The 17,394-nt window shown below is 38.3% G+C and overlaps 1 protein-coding gene and 1 pseudogene across 6 annotated transcripts in view; one reads left to right on the top strand and one right to left on the bottom strand.

Moving 5' to 3' along the window:
- LOC128654276 (Y-box-binding protein 1-like) overlaps positions 1-1,807 on the bottom strand; it is a 3,215-nt pseudogene extending 1,408 nt beyond the window's left edge.
- Positions 1-17,394, top strand: part of DGKA (diacylglycerol kinase alpha) — a 389,538-nt gene that overhangs the window by 263,411 nt on the left and 108,733 nt on the right. For all 6 annotated transcript variants that reach the window (XM_053708123.1, XM_053708124.1, XM_053708121.1 and 3 more), the window contains 3 exons: positions 5,694-5,782; positions 6,465-6,584; positions 7,483-7,581. In XM_053708123.1, the coding sequence (XP_053564098.1) occupies positions 5,694-5,782; positions 6,465-6,584; positions 7,483-7,581 (308 nt within the window). The remainder of the gene's footprint in view (positions 1-5,693; positions 5,783-6,464; positions 6,585-7,482; positions 7,582-17,394) is intronic.

Here is a 17,394-nt window from a genome sequence, read left to right as displayed (position 1 = left end):
TGCTTGTGTTGTCAAACCCAGCTGCATAGAGATAGAATATTAGAGTATAGGTATCTGAACTTTATTATAATTTTATGTGAGTATAACATAGATCAAAGCTCATAATGTTATGTTAGATCATACTCTCTTGTTATATAACATGATGTTGAAGTATCAAGGGTATTCAAGCAGTTATAATATTGGGTTATTAGAACAAGCATAAACCAAAGAGATCTTTAATTAGTGTCAGTGTGAATTGTTATTCGTGTTTATACTGTGAAACCCAGCTGAGTTGGGTTATAATGTTAGATATTAGGATATTGTTATAATTAGATTTCTTGTGACTCTGGCAGATAGTAATTCTCCAGTTTGCGAGAGTGCTAATTTTCACTCTTTGTTATTCCAATGTTACTGGTATATGCACACTGGTAGTGCCCTGTAAATACTAGAGCTGTGGCTCAATGTTATCGGTTTATGGCTGCCAAAGTGAGACTTATCTGCTTCAGGTTTATTAACAACTTTTTGTATTTATTTACCGGTGTATTGTCCGGTTCTTAGGTTCAGGCTAGCACGCTGTTTATTGAGTCATAAACTGGTTAGGTAATAAATATTTGCTAGTTTGAATATGAATGCTATAGTGTCCTGGAAGGTCTATTATAGTACTGGAGTGTATCCGGTATACATTGTCTGTTATACAAAGTTAATAAAAATTCCCACTAGATGTAGCTGACTGTTAATACTGTTGTCACTAGACACTCTAATATATAACCGCTAAATCAAAATAATACTTAAAGAAAAGGTGTGCCAATAAGTGGCTCAATAATATTTTTCTAAGTTAGATTGTCATATTATATCAATCTTTTTGTAATCAAACGGTTACTGAGTGTTAGGCCGGCAAGCTGCTCAATATATAATGAGCTGTTGTAATAATGAATATTTGCCGGTTTGAATTAAATTGTGTAATTCACTTGGGTGGTTTGTTATGGTACCAGAATATATCCGGTATATATAGTAATTGTATAGAGATATAAATACCGAAGTTTAAATCCCCAACAAATAGCGCTAACTGGTAACTCTACTACTAATGTTAAGAGAGTGTGGTCACTATGATACTGTTGGTAATTTAAATGGATCTCTCCTTATAGTTAGCTCAGTAGTGTATCTAAATCATAAGAGTGTAGCTGTGAGTATTATAGTTGCCGCTAGATGCGGTCTTTGTATTGCCGCTGAGAGCGTCACTATTAAGGAGATCAGCAGTATAATCACTGTATAGTAATACCAGCTAGTTAGTTAACGTAGTTAAGCTCTATGTAAATAGATATTTATACTATATGCCCGCCTGTGCAGGCCAACGGTTCTGGTTAAAGTTTTTAAAAAAATAATAGAGCACCCCAGAGCTCTATAACCCCCTGACGTGTTTCGCCCGTATAGGGATTTTTCTAGGGTTGTTCTTCTTAATGGCAGTCTGATGTACAAACACATCTTCCTTGGTGTCATTCCTGTTAATAAGTCCATATCCATTGCGTACGTTAAACCATTTAATTGTGCCCAAAACCTTGGTTGCGATGACTTTCTTCTCCCCCACGGTAGCCGCCTGTTCTGGGTCTGGTTTACTCTCCAAGGCGGCTGGCTGCTGTTGCAGCGGCTATGTTTCGACCTCGCTGCTCATTATGTTGGTTGTTAAATTTGGTGTTCCTTCAGAGGTGGTGACTCGGGCCGGCGGTGGCTCGCTTAACTTCCCGGGTGTTGATGGTAACTCAGGCCGGCGGTGGGGCTGCTGCCTTCGAGCTCCCTACTGTCTGCTCTCCGCTCCCACTACCGATCGAACTGCCTTCCCATATATCTTTTTATTAAATGATTTTATTTTATCAGCTAATGTTTATATAATTGTAAGTGTACTTTTACATGTATTTATTAAGTCAATAAATCACTTCCTCTCAGTAATGATTCCCAGGGGGTTTAATTAACTAAAAACACATAAATAAATTGTGAAAAATATTAAGTTAATTAAAATTGGAGTTCCATAAAGGGACATGAAAACAAAATTGTTTATTTCATGATTCAGATAGAGAATACCTTTTTAAACAACTTTCCAATTTACTTCTATTATTTAATTTGCTTCCTTCTCTTGTTATCCTTTGCTGAAAGGTTTATCTAGGCAAGTTCAGGAGCAGCAGAGAACCTAGGTTCTAGCTGTTGATTGGTGGCTGTATATATATATGCCGATTGTGATTGGCTCATCCATGTGTTCAGTTAGAAACCATTAGTGCATTGCTGCTCTTTCAAAAAATGATACCAAGTGAATAAAACAAATTAGATAATAGAAGTAAATTAAAAAGTTGTTTAAAATTGTATTCTCTATCTGAATCATGAAATAAATTGTTTGGGTTTCATGTCCCTTTAACTCACAGGTACTATGAGTAAATGATCAACGTGTTATTGGTTAAACAAATTATCACCACAAAAATATGAAAGTCCAACATGTTGCTTGTGTCATCTCCTCTTCAAGGAGTCCAGTCCGGACTCTTCTTGGTCTAAAAATAAAAAAGAGGTGCCTTATTGCATAACTTGACAGTAAAAGGATTATAGGAAAAAACAAAACAACGAGAACACTCACATTTTGGTGTATGAGTTATGAGTTTAAATTGAATTGTTATGTTCTTTTAACCATTTTAATAAAGAATGTGTGACTTTATTTAAAGCAGTTGCTCTATCACTTTGAGCTTACTTATATAAAATTCCTGGACCGTCTTTAACGCCAATGCGCATTCCAATTACTTTAGATGAAATAGCATTAGCCCAATGGGGGAGTTACACTGGGCTTGATGATAATTATAGCCGTATAAAAAGATAATGTTTCAGCATATGCCGATGCACTGGCAGTATAGATTTACAAAAGGTTATCATCTATACTATGAGTGTAAATATTGATTTTAAAAATAAAATAATATATATAATTGTATTGTTATTGTTTTTTAATATATTGATAAGACATGGAGACACAAGTTGATTTTATTTATTTGTATAGATGATAATCTCTTGTAAATCCATACTGACAGTGCATCTGCATATGCTGAAACATTATCTCTTTATATGGCTAAATATAAAAAGAGAGAGAGATGCACTCAGCTGAGACAGAACAAAAGCTAAAAAAAACCCTTCCGTGCCTGTTCATTTTAGGGTGCCACTCAGGGTGCATACTCTTTTAGCACACTATGCCCCTTCAGAGAGAAAAAATATCCTGTAGCATATCAGTCTGACCCTGCCCAATGACAGTCCAGCACCGAAATACCAGGCAATTCTTCTCTGAACGGGAGAAACAACAAACCCAGATGATCGTTACGGCCTTCTGTGGGCCTCGTCAGTGAGGTGCAGTAGCATCTCTCTAAGGGCATGTGTGCAAGGAGTCCACGTCTGGTTTCCCCTTTTACTCTTAGGGAGAGCCAAGAGCAATTTGCATAAATATAAAAAGAGAGAGAGATGCACTCAGCTGAGACAGAACAAAAGCTAGAAAAACTTCTGTGCCTGTTCATTTTAGGGTGCCACTCAGGGTGCATACTCCTTTAGCACACTATGCCCCTTCACAGAGAAAAACAATCCTGTAGCATATCCGTCTGACCCTGCCCAATGACAGTCCAGCACTGAGAGCCAACATTCACCAACAAATACAAACTCTTCTTTGGAGATGTTACTGAGCTAGTAGCAGATATTTGTCTAGGATGGGACCCAGTGTCTGTGTAGTGAAATAAATACACACTTACTAACTTACTGGATGGTACCCAGAACAGGACTTATGTGAATAAAGCGTGATTGCTACAGAGGATGAGTTATCTTCCCTCTTATCCATCTTATTACATGTTCCATTGATGCTATTCCCACACAACTGGTACCCTCCCTTTCATCTATTCTTATATAAAACCATTGCACATGTATTCAATCTTTCTCTTAAAGCAGGCACAATTCCATCATCTCTTAGACAACACTTATCATTAACTTGACCCAGTTTCTCCTCCAACTGCAGACTTATCTATCTATTCCATTGTACCTCAAAACCTATTGAAAGGCTTGCATACACACATATAGCATTCCACCTCACATTACATTCTCTATCTTTCTATCTATCTATCTATCTTAGTATATCATCCTGAGTGTCTTCTCATTAAAGGGACACTGAACCCAATTTTTTCTTTCATGATTCAGATAGAGCATGAAATTTTAAGCAACTTTCTAATTTACTCCTATTATCAATTTTTCTTCGTTCTCTTGCTATCTTTATTTGAAAAAGAAGGCATCTAAGGTTTTTGTTTTTGGTTCAGAACTCTGAACAGCACTTTTTTAATGGTGGATCAATTTATCCACCAATCAGCAAGAACAACCCAGGTTGTTCACCAAAAATGGGTCGGCATCTAAACTTACATTCTTGCGTTTCAAATAAAGATAGCAAGAGAATGAAGAAAATAGGAGTAAATTAGAAAGTTGCTTAAAATTTCATGCTCTATCTGAATCACAAAATAAAAAATTTGTGTTCAGTTTCCCTTTAAATAAATGACAACATCTCCAAAGCTGTACTTCTCTTCTCCCTTCATCTGGATTTCACATCCCTCACTTCGACTGTTGGGACTGAAAGGGCAGGGCCTTTGATTTAATTTCTAAAGTGAGCATGTGGCTTATATATGGGCTGGTGGGTCATGGGTCTGCTTTGAGGTTTGAGGTGGGCTTGTGGTTTAAAGAAGCTGCATGTAATAGGCAATAAGTATTATGTAAGCTGTATTAACAGAATCCTGCATTCATCTCATTGAGTTGCATTAAAGGCATACTGGTAGGGATGGGCGAATGTGATGAAAGTGCAATCCGCTTGGTAGAACGAATAGTCCTGTGGACATTTGTTTTGGACAAATGAATGTTGATAAGAACGAAAATCCATTAAAATTTGGTAATCAAAAGTTATTTCCACTTTTTGAAAGTTACTTTCATTTTTGAATGTTCATAATTAGATCGAAAATCTACATTCAAAATGTCCAATGGAACATTTGATTTAAAAAAATACTATTCAGAAGTTCAATAGTCCATGTAGTTGGGAATTTAGTAAATTGATACATAATAGATACAAATATACCAATTAGAGTTTTTCTATCACATTACAAGAGAACATTAGAAATACTATTACAATTATATTGATTACATTTTTTTCTAATTCAAATATTGCATAATTCGATTTGAATCATGCAATATTTAAATGAGAAAAAATCTAATTTAAAGATAGCATTAGAAATGCTATTAGATTAAACAAATGTTAGAATTCTTGTACAAACATTTGAAATGAACAAACAAATGTGTTAAAATTTGTTTAATTTTTCGAAAGTTTCAAAACATTCGCCCATCCCTACATACTGGAAGCAGTTTTGCTATGGGGTTTTTTTTTACTTCAATTTTAGCTTACCCTGAAAGTTCCTAGTTAGATATCTATAGGTGTTTTGTGTTTAAAATATTCCCTTTCACAGACTGACATGAACCGCTGTACAGTAAACATGACTATTCTTGTTTAAATTATATTAAATGTAACCTGATAGTACGTGACCTGTAAACAATACATTATAGAAACATTTCCTACTAATGAAGCCTGCGGATTCACATTATGTACTTCTACATTGTATAGTAATTGATTCCATACTAAAGCACGTAGTTATGTAAAACCTTTCTGTTTCCCACTGCAGTTTGTAAGTTTACTGTGCATGAACGCTGTGCCCGCAAAGCTCCGGCTTCCTGTATTAGCACTTATGCCAAATCTCGCAAAGACGCCAGTGTAAGTTACAGAGTCCATTTTTTTACTCTCATATTGTGTATGGGCATTAAAAGCATTTCTGAAGCTCTTTGTGGTACATGGAAAGATCAAAATAATATTAGCATGTACTATAAACGTACCACATTTGAGCCGTATTAAAGGGACAGTAAATTCAAAAATAAACTTTCAGGATTTAGGTAGAACATGGAATTTTAAACATCTTTTCAATTTACGGTTGTTAGCAAATTTGCTTTGTTCTCTTGGTATGCTTAGTTGAAATGTAAATCTATGTATTTTCATAGGAGCTTAGAATTGTGCATGTGTCATTAGTTCTCTATGGCAGCAATGTTTTGCAACAATATATAAATCTGCTACAAACATTGTTACAAAACACTGCAAAATTAATACAAGTAAATTGGAAAGTTGTTTAAAATTACATGTTCTATCTAAATCATGAAAGTTTTTATTTTTGATTTTACTGTCCCTTTAAATACTACAGCATATGAATGTGTTAATATAGTGATGAATAATTATTTCCTGATTATGTAGTAACATTGTTTTCTGTCTCTAATATCATTCATTCATTGTTTCATTGTTATCTGTCTTTGTTACTTTTTTTCTGGAATTTCAGTTGTTGTTTTCTTTAAATATCTCTGTATATCTAACGCCATAATATTATTTTTTTGTGTTTCCTGCATCTCAGGGACAGACGCATGTTTGGGTGAGGGGCGGCTGTGAGGCCAACAAGTGTGACAAATGTCAGAAAAAAATAAGAAGCTTCCAGAGCCTTACAGGTCATTGTTGTGTCTGGTGTCACACGAAGGTGAGGACAATTGATAATATGGTTAGGGTTATTCTTTGTTTAAAAAAACAAACTTAAAGGGATATTGTACTGTCAAATTGTTTTTCCATTAATGTGTTTCTAATTACTTATTATACCAGTACCATAGTGTAAAATGTATGGTATATTTGTTTATGAAATAGCTGGATTTGGTCTTTGAAACCACAACCCATTAAAATGGGCTGAACTTGCAGGTTGAACAGACCTTCTTATCTTATTTGTATACACTCAAAGGCTTCTTTATTGTATTTCTACCTAATTTATTCTGCTGGTTATGTTTGCATACATTCTCTACTTTATTATTGGAAGTATTGGAATTTTTAATATAGGCGGGGGTACAAGAGCAAAAGGCTGCTGTGTCTAATGGCAAAATTAAGTGCAAAGGTGCAATGTATCATTAGGAACACATTAAAGGGGTACATTTTTTATAATACATTACCCCTTTAAGCTTAATGATACAAATGTAGAGAACAACATGGTTCTGAAGCTCCTCGACGTTGGTAAATAGCTGCTTCACTAAACTAGCTTATAATCAATACAGCCATAAGTTTACTATACCTTTATGTCTTGTGGAGGTGGGTCAGTGGAGGGGAAATGGTTAAAGAGGACAAATGAGAATTAAACAGGGAGGTAGGCATGTCTACTTCAGCACAGTCTAGCACGGTACTTAATTGCATGAATTGGATGCTTCTCTGTCCTTTTTAGTGATAGCCTCGATGCCATAGAATTCACTGCACAGAGGGTTGTGAGAAGCCAAACTAGAATATTTATAAATGTTTCACGTTGTATATTAGTCATACAAAGAAGAAGCAAAATAATGTTTGGCAAATTAATATTTAGATGAGACGTTCCTCTGCAAACATCTTTTTTTTCTTTTTAGGTTCATGATGAATGTATTAATTTTATCCCTATGCGTTGTGATGGTGGACTATTGCGGGACCACATATTACCTCCTTCTTCAATTTATCCAGTAATCTTGGTGAGCCAAGGCTAGGGGTTTATTATGAAGCTGACATATATCATCGGAGTAATACACTTATATACATGGGCTCGCTGACACATTATCATCATGTATATTAACACACATACTGTTACTGTCAAAACCACACACATGTACACACCTACATTCTATCCATACCATGTTGATTACATATTTACACACCTAACACCTCATAAAAGATTACTGGAGTTACAGTTATATCCTCATTTAGCATTCTCTAAAGCTCTCTGGTCTGGTGAGATTATCTTAAAGGGACAGTCAAGTCCAAAAAAATCTTTCATGATTCAAATAGGGCAAGTAATTTTAAACAACTTTCCAATTTATCACCAATTTTGCTTTGTTCTCTTGGTATTCGTAGTTGAAAGCTAAACCTCTAATCTGAAAGCATTTTGAAAGTTTTTCACCGCTAGAGAGCATTAGTTCATGTGGTTGACATAGATAACATTGAGCTCACGCACGTGAATTTACAGAGGAGTGAGCACTGATTGGCTAAAATGCAAGTCTGTCATATGAACTGAAATAAGGGGGCAGTCTGCAGAGGCTTAGATGCAAAGTAATCACAGAGGTAAAAAATGTATTAAAGGGACACTCAGGTTTTATTGAATTTTCATGATTCAGATACAGCATGTAATTTTAATCAACTTTCCAATTTACTTCCATTAAAAAAAATGTGCACAGTCTTTTATATTTAGAATAAAAGAGAACTTAATCAGATGGAATTCAGCGCTACTAATACAAGTGGTGTGTAGGTATATTAAGAATCACTCAGAAAAGTGAATCTTCACCATAAACAACGATAGAAACCTATATAGAATTATTGACTTTAGGTATAAACTTTTAGTATAAGTTCATATGTCCAGTTCATATGGTATTCACTAATCACTATATGGTAATAGCAATGGTACACAGAGACAGTTGATATCCCCTTACTGGAGGGTACCTCAATCATATGAGGTAATGTTTGCACGTCTGGTTACTCCTTTCTGGTCAGTTGTGGGCTCCCCTCTGACTTGGATGTAGCTGAGGTTCCGTTGTTTTGTGCGAGCTTGTGTATGGTGTTGTTCAGCTATGAAACTTCCAGGCTCTTGGTATTGATGCCTTGGTGTCTCACCGAAGTATGGTAGTCCAGTCTGGTCTGGTTCTTGGCTCTCACCATGCTCAGAGAGATATGACAAGGAAAAAGAAAGAGTACATAGTGTGATATTGTTTAAACATATATTTATTGCAAACAATACAATGGTAGGAATTGCACTCACATGTATCAACCTCAATCAATATATGAGGTAAGATGAAGATGTGTAAATATATTTTTAAAACACCTTAAGTAGGTGTGTGGTTCTTGTGACTGTGGAATTTATAAGTAGTTAGGAACTGTTTGTTAATCCAATGTTCAGTGTATACTTCCAACCAGTCCTTTGGCTGTATAGTTCACTGGATGACTGCCAATGTCTTTTCTTTGCAGAAAAAATAGCTACTAATGGTGATAGTAGCTGCTTTATGTTCCAATATGGTGTACAGATGTATATATTAAAATATGTTCCAATATGGTGTACAGATGTATATATTAAAACATGGTGTATATTCATAAAATGCAGATAAAAAACCACACAAAAAACACACAATATAAAGTGTGTATTATAAAAAGTATTTATATACTGATATATGTCTCAGGCGGATAATAGTGTCACAGAATACTACTTGCTATAGTTACTGTGCTGATCTCATTGGCACTGTAAAGTTTAGCTTGGGTTTGCAGCGTGAGGTGCCAGCACTAGGCCTGATAAACCTGTGAAATCTGCAATCGAGGTCCGCAACAAACACCTGTTACGATAACAGGTGGGTGAGGGAAAAAAGCAATGCCACACTTTAGATTTCCTTACGCGTTTCGAAGCTTCAGGAGTGCTTCTTCGTCAGAGTCTTTTATATTTACACTTTTTTTGAGTCACCAGCTCCTACTGAGCATGTGCAAGAACTCGGACTATAGGTATATGCATTTGTGATTAGCTGATTGCTATCACATGTTACAGGGGGAGTGGAAATATACATAACTGAAATGTGTGAGAAAATAATCTACTACTCATTTGAAATTCAGAGTAAATGCTAGTGTATTGTCTTGTTATCTTGCATTTGTTGATTATGCAAATCTGCTGTGTTTACTGGTCCTTTAATATAACTGTGTTGGTTGTACAAAACTGGGGAATGGGTAATAAATGGATTATCTATCTTTCTAAACAGCAAACATTCTGGTGTTGACTGTCACTTTAAAGGGACAGTCTACACTGAAAACAATGTTAGCCCATAGTTACGATCGCATGCTTACAATTGTATTGATACCCTTCATTCGTATTTTCGTTTATGTGCTTACCAACTTTTACATAAAAGCAGTTTTTATTCCATGATTTAAACATGGCCGTGTAACTCCTCCCAATAGCTTCTCCTCCTGTCTTATCGAGTGCTTCTCCTTCCCTATAACACTCGTGCACGGACAAACCAGTGACATCATCCTACTCGAAAACGCATACGCATTGTTTTTCAGCTCGAAACCGTAAGTCTGTAGTTGTTATCCCGGCAAACACAGAAAGAGTAACTCTGTTTTCTGTCCCTCCGTGTAAGCAATAGCAACGCTTTCTGATAATTCAGAGCGGTAAAAAAATAAAGCTAAACTTTGGTTCCGGATACTTGGTTCCCACTGACATTGCGCATGCGCGAAACAATGAATGCGCGATACAGGATTTTGATCGGTGAGCAATTTTCTATTGGACTATTGAAAATAAGAGAATGGGTGACGTATTGGGTGGGCGGATCGGAGTGGCCATTTCTTTTTCTTTTATTTCTTTTTTTTTTTTATTGATTTTTATAGCAGGACAATAAATAACATACATTAAATAATAGCATAGAATAAAAAATAACAATACAAATAACACAAATACCTTAATTATTACCAATAACACAGTAGCTAAGACAGCGTTTATCAAGATGGATCCTCTTGAATTCACAAACAAAAAACAAGAAACAAAAAAAAAACGAAGATACCCTCTCTATTATTTCGTTTGCTTCACACCGGAAGCTTTACCAGACACTACAGGGCGAAGAAAATCAAAATGGTTGTTGGAAATATAATACAATAACACTTAATGGTTCAATCACCGTACCAATATACAGGAAACAGGAAAACAAAAACAAAAAAAAAGGGGTAAAGTCCTACACCTCCCATCAACCCTATCCCAGAGCTCCCCTCTCCCCCTAGTCAACCCAGAATGCGGGGTAGTTGCCAGCATTGATAAGCTGAAGAATATAAGCCGAATGGCTAATAGGATTTATTAATTGCCGTTGTACAAGCGGTGGCAATGACAGAATAACTGTGCTCCATTTGTCCAGAAATCTTTTTTACTGGGACTCATTAGACTTTGAAATCGCATATTGTTCCACCATACATTGTTTCAGCACTTCTTTTTTAAAATTTATAAATTTGGGAGGGTGGGATACTTTCCATTTTGCAAAATCAAGTTCCTAGCTAATAACATTAAGGTGTTAATTAATTTATAATTTTTTAGTTGCTGCGAAAATTTGACTAAAAAGATAACCATTTGAGACTCTAAATTTAATTCTATTTTTAAGCTTCTATTCAACCAGAACTTAATTTTCATCCAAAACTGCTGGATTTTGGGGCATGCCCAAATACAGTGCAGAAGGTTTGCTTGTTGTGCCTGACACTTCCAGCAACTACTAATGTTTCTATACCATTTTGACAATTTGTCAGGAGTGATATATGTCGCATAAATCATTTTTAAATGTGCTTCACGCCAGGCTAGAGCATTGCCCGTTTTGTTGAGTAAGTTCAGACTCACTTGGATATGATGGGGCCTGAGTTCTGGAAAGCTATTATTCCAGATAGCGACTATTTTCTCTAATTGGGCCTCATGTTTAGAGGCCATCATCAAGCGATATAATAGGGCGATTGACGTAGCCCCATTCTTATATTGGTTGATTAAACTCCTTAAAGGGGCATGCGCCCAGTTTGTACCAAATTTAAGTTTGAGCTCTGAAATAAAATGCTTAATTTGTAAATACGCATAGTGGTCATTTTGTGATAGATTAAATTCTAGTCTGATATCAAGAAATGGTCTAATTGTAATTTCGGACGTGACTAATTGTTTAATAGCGGTCAGACCTTTTACTTTCCATCTCTCAAATACCTTGTATGTAAATCCAGGAGCAAATCCTGGGCACCCTTGAATTGGGAGGTATTCAGAGACAAATGGGGATATACCAATTTCTCCTGTTAAGTGTGGTCAGTCCACGGGTCATCATTACTTCTGGGATATTAACTCTTCCCCAACAGGAAGTGCAAGAGGATTCACCCAGCAGAGCTGCTATATAGCTCCTCCCCTCTACGTCACACCCAGTCATTCTCTTGCACCCAACTAATAGATAGGATGTGTGAGAGGACTGTGGTGATTATACTTAGTTTTATACCTTCAATCAAAAGTTTGTTATTTTATAACAGCACCGGAGTGTGTTGTTCCTTCTCTGGTAGAATTTGAAGAAGAATCTACCTGAGTTTTTTGTATGATTTTAGCCGGCGTAGTTAAGATCATATTGCTGTTCTCGGCCATCTGAGGAGTGAGGTAAACTTCAGATCAGGGGACAGCGGGCAGGTTAATCTGCAAAGAGGTATGTAGCAGCATATTATTTTCTGACAATGGAATTGACTGAGAAAATTCTGCCATACCGATATAATGTAAGCTCAGCCTTAAATGCAGTAGTAGCAACTGGTATCAGGCTGTCATGTATGTATATTTTACACTTCAGTATTCTGGGGAATGGCACTTCACTGGGATAATACTGTATGCATAAGACTTTAGCCTAATTTGCAGTGACTAGCAACAGGCTTTCTAATGACATTTCATTTATTTGATGTTAAACGTTTTTGCTGGCATGTTAAATCGTTTAATTTTCTGAGGTACTGGGTGAAAAAATGTTTTGGGCACTGTTTTTTTCCACTTGGCAGTCGTTTTATTTAATTTAAGACAGTTTACTGATCTCCCTCACTGTTGTGTGTGAGGGGGAGGGGCCTATTTTGGCGCTTTTGCTACGCATCAAAAAATTCAGTCAGAAGTCTCTTGTCTTCCCTGCATGATCCGGTTCGTCTCTACAGAGCTCAGGGGTCTTCAAAACTTATTTTGAGGGAGGTAATCACTCACAGCAGAGCTGTGAGATTGTAGCTGACTGTGATAAAAAACGTTTATTTTTGTACTTTTTTTCTGCTATCAGGGTTAGTTATCCATTACTAATGGGGGCAATCCTTTGCTAAAATTGTGTTTTTCCGGAAAGGATTTGATGTTATCGTTTCTCAGTTTATTATTTCTCAACTGTCATAACCTTTTCTGTGCTTCTTAAAGGCACAGTACGTTTTCATATTATTTGTAAATTACTTTGAAAAGTATTTCCAAGTTGCTAGTTTATTTGCTAGTGTGTTAAACATGTCTGATTCAGAGGAATATCTCTGTGCTATATGTGCTAAAGCCAAAGTGGAGCCCAATAGAAATTTATGTACTAATTGCATTGATGCTACTTTAAATAAAAGTCAATCTGTACAAATTGAACATATTTCACCAAACAACGAGGGGAGAGTTATGCCGACTAACTCGCCTCACGTGTCAGTACCTGCATCTCCCGCTCGGGAGGTGCGTGATATTGTAGCGCCGAGTACATCAGGGCGGCCATTACAAATCACATTACAGGATATGGCTAATGTTATGACTGAAGTTTTGGCTAAATTACCAGAACTAAGAGGTAAGCGTGATCACTCTGGGGTGAGAACAGAGTGCGCTGTTGATAATAGGGCCATGTCTGATACTGCGTCACAGTATGCTGAACATGAGGACGGAGAGCTTCAATCTGCAGGTGACGGTTCTGATCCCAATAGAATGGATTCAGACATTTCTAATTTTAAGTTTAAACTCGAAAACCTCTGTGTACTGTTAGGGGAGGTATTAGCAGCTCTAAATGATTGTAACACCGTTGCAATCCCAGAGAAATTATGTAGGCTGGATAGATACTATGCGGTACCGGCGAGTACTGATGTATTTCCTATACCTAAGAGGCTTACAGAGATAATTACTAAGGAGTGGGATAGGCCCGGTGTACCCTTTTCCCCCCCTCCTGTGTTTAGAAAAATGTTTCCAATAGACGCCACCACACGGGACTTATGGCAGACGGTCCCTAAGGTGGAGGGAGCGGTTTCTACTCTGGCTAAGCGTACCACTATCCCGGTGGAGGATAGCTGTGCCTTTTCAGATCCAATGGATAAAAAATTAGAGGGTTACCTTAAGAAAATGTTTGTTCAACAAGGTTTTATATTGCAACCCCTTGCATGTATTGCGTCTGTGACGGCCGCGGCCGCTTTTTGGTCCGAGTCCCTGGAAGAGACTCTTGACTCAATAACTATAGATGAGATTTCAAACAAGCTTAAGACACTTAAACTAGCTAATTCATTTATTTCGGATGCCGTAGTACATTTAACTAAACTTACGGCTAAGAATTCCGGATTCGCCATTCAGGCACGCAGAGCACTGTGGCTAAAATCCTGGTCAGCTGACGTTACTTCTAAATCTAAATTACTTAACATACCTTTCAAAGGGCAGACCTTATTCGGGCCCGGGTTGAAAGAAATTATCGCTGACATTACAGGAGGTAAAGGCCATGCCCTGCCTCAAGACAGAGCCAAACCTAAGGCTAGACAGTCTACTTTTCGTTCCTTTCGTAATTTCAAAGCAGGAGCAGTATCAACTTCCTCTGCACCAAAACAGGAAGGAGCTGTTGCTCGCTACAGACAAGGCTGGAGACCTAACCAGTCCTGGAACAAGGGCAAGCAGGCCAGGAAACCTGCTGCTGCCCCTAAGACAGCATGAATTGAGGGCCCCCGATCCGGGAACGGATCTAGTGGGGGGCAGACTTTCTCTCTTCGCCCAGGCTTGGGCAAGAGATGTCCAGGATCCCTGGGCGTTAGAGATCATATCTCAGGGATATCTTCTGGACTTCAAATCCTCTCCCCCAAAAGGGAGATTTAATCTGTCAAGTTTGGCAACAAACCAAATAAAGAAAGAGGCGTTTCTACGCTGTGTACAAGATCTTTTACTAATGGGAGTGATCCATCCGGTTCCGCGGTCGGAACAAGGACAAGGGTTTTACTCAAATCTGTTTGTGGTTCCCAAAAAAGAGGGAACTTTCAGGCCAATCTTGGATTTAAAGATCCTAAACAAATTCCTAAGAGTTCCATCGTTCAAAATGGAAACTATTCGGACAATCTTACCCATGATCCAAAAGGGTCAGTACATGACCACAGTGGATTTAAAGGATGCTTACCTTCACATACCGATTCACAATGATCATTACCGGTATCTAAGGTTTGCCTTCCTAGACAGGCATTACCAGTTTGTAGCTCTTCCATTCGGATTGGCTACGGCTCCAAGAATCTTCACAAAGGTTCTGGGTGCTCTTCTGGCGGTACTAAGACCGCGAGGAATTTCGGTAGCTCCGTACCTAGACGACATTCTGATACAAGCTTCAAGCTTTCAAACTGCCAAGTCTCATACAGAGTTAGTACTGGCATTTCTAAGGTCGCATGGATGGAAGGTGAACGAAAAGAAGAGTTCTCTCTTTCCACTCACAAGAGTTCCCTTCTTGGGGACTCTTATAGATTCTGTAGAAATGAAGATTTACCTGACAGAAGACAGGTTAACAAAGCTTCAAAATGCATGCCGTGTCCTTCATTCCATTCAACACCCGTCAGTAGCTCAATGCATGGAGGTGATCGGCTTAATGGTAGCGGCAATGGACATAGTACCCTTTGCACGCCTACATCTCAGACCGCTGCAATTGTGCATGTCAGTGGAATGGGGATTACTCAGACTTGTCCCCTACTCTGAATCTGGATCAAGAGACCAGAAATTCTCTTCTATGGTGGCTTTCTCGGCCACATCTGTCCAGGGGGATGCCATTCAGCAGGCCAGACTGGACAATTGTAACAACAGACGCCAGCCTACTAGGTTGGGGCGCTGTCTGGAATTCTCTGAAGGCTCAGGGACAATGGAATCAGGAGGAGAGTCTCCTGCCAATAAACATTCTGGAATTGAGAGCAGTTCTCAATGCCCTTCTGGCTTGGCCCCAGTTAACAACTCGGGGGTTCATCAGGTTTCAGTCGGACAACATCACGACTGTAGCTTACATCAACCATCAGGGAGGGACAATAAGCTCCCTAACAATGATGGAAGTATCAAAGATAATTCGCTGGGCAGAGTCTCACTCTTGCCACCTGTCAGCAATCCACATCCCGGGAGTGGAGAACTGGGAGGCGGATTTCCTAAGTCGTCAGACTTTTCATCCGGGGGAGTGGGAACTTCACTCGGAGGTTTTTGCCCAAATTCTTCGACGTTGGGGCAAACCAGAGATAGATCTCATGGCGTCTCGCCAGAACGCCAAGCTTCCTCGTTACGGGTCCAGATCCAGGGATCCGGGAGCGGTTCTGATAGATGCTTTGACAGCACCTTGGACCTTCGGGATGGCTTATGTGTTTCCACCCTTCCCGATGCTTCCTCGATTGATTGCCAGAATCAAACAGGAGAGAGCATCAGGGATTCTAATAGCGCCTGCATGGCCACGCAGGACCTGGTATGCAGATCTAGTGGACATGTCATCCTGTCCACCTTGGTCTCTGCCTCTGAGACAGGACCTTCTGATCCAGGGTCCCTTCAAACATCAAAATCGAATTTCTCTGAAGCTGACTGCTTGGAAATTGAATGCTTGATTTTATCAAAACGTGGTTTTTCTGAGTCAGTAATTGATACCTTAATACAGGCTAGGAAGCCTGTTACCAGAAAGATTTACCATAAAATATGGCGTAAATACTTATATTGGTGCGAATCCAAGAGTTACTCATGGAGTAAGGTTAGGATTCCTAGGATATTGTCTTTTCTACAAGAAGGTTTAGAAAAGGGTTTATCCGCTAGTTCCTTAAAGGGACAGATTTCAGCTCTGTCCATTCTTTTACACAAACGTCTGTCAGAGGTTCCGGACGTTCAAGCTTTTTGTCAGGCTTTAGCTAGGATCAAGCCTGTGTTTAAAACTGTTGCTCCACCATGGAGTTTGAACTTAGTTCTTAATGTTTTACAGGGTGTTCCGTTTGAACCCCTTCATTCCATTGATATCAAGCTGTTATCTTGGAAAGTTCTGTTTTTAATGGCTATTTCCTCGGCTCGAAGAGTCTCTGAGTTATCTGCCTTACATTGTGATTCTCCTTATCTGATTTTTCATTCAGACAAGGTAGTTCTGCGTACTAAACCTGGGTTCTTACCTAAGGTGGTCACTAACAGGAATATCAATCAAGAGATTGTTGTTCCATCTTTGTGTCCTAATCCTTCTTCAAAGAAGGAACGTCTTCTACACAATCTAGATGTAGTCCGTGCCCTGAAATTTTATCTACAGGCAACTAAGGATTTTCGACAAACGTCTTCCCTGTTTGTCGTTTATTCTGGTCAGAGGAGAGGTCAAAAAGCTTCGGCTACCTCTCTCTCTTTTTGGCTTCGTAGCATAATACGTTTAGCCTATGAGACTGCTGGACAGCAGCCTCCTGAAAAAATTACAGCTCATTCTACTAGAGCTGTGGCTTCCACTTGGGCCTTTAAGAATGAGGCTTCTGTTGAACAGATTTGCAAGGCTGCAACTTGGTCTTCTCTTCATACTTTTTCCAAATTTTACAAATTTGACACTTTTGCTTCTTCAGAGGCTGTT

This window comes from Bombina bombina, chromosome 3 (assembly GCF_027579735.1).
Source record: "Bombina bombina isolate aBomBom1 chromosome 3, aBomBom1.pri, whole genome shotgun sequence".
Taxonomy (NCBI): Eukaryota; Metazoa; Chordata; class Amphibia; order Anura; family Bombinatoridae; genus Bombina; species Bombina bombina.
The sequence above is the reverse complement of the archived record's forward strand: the minus strand, read 5'-3'. Positions and strand labels throughout refer to the sequence as shown.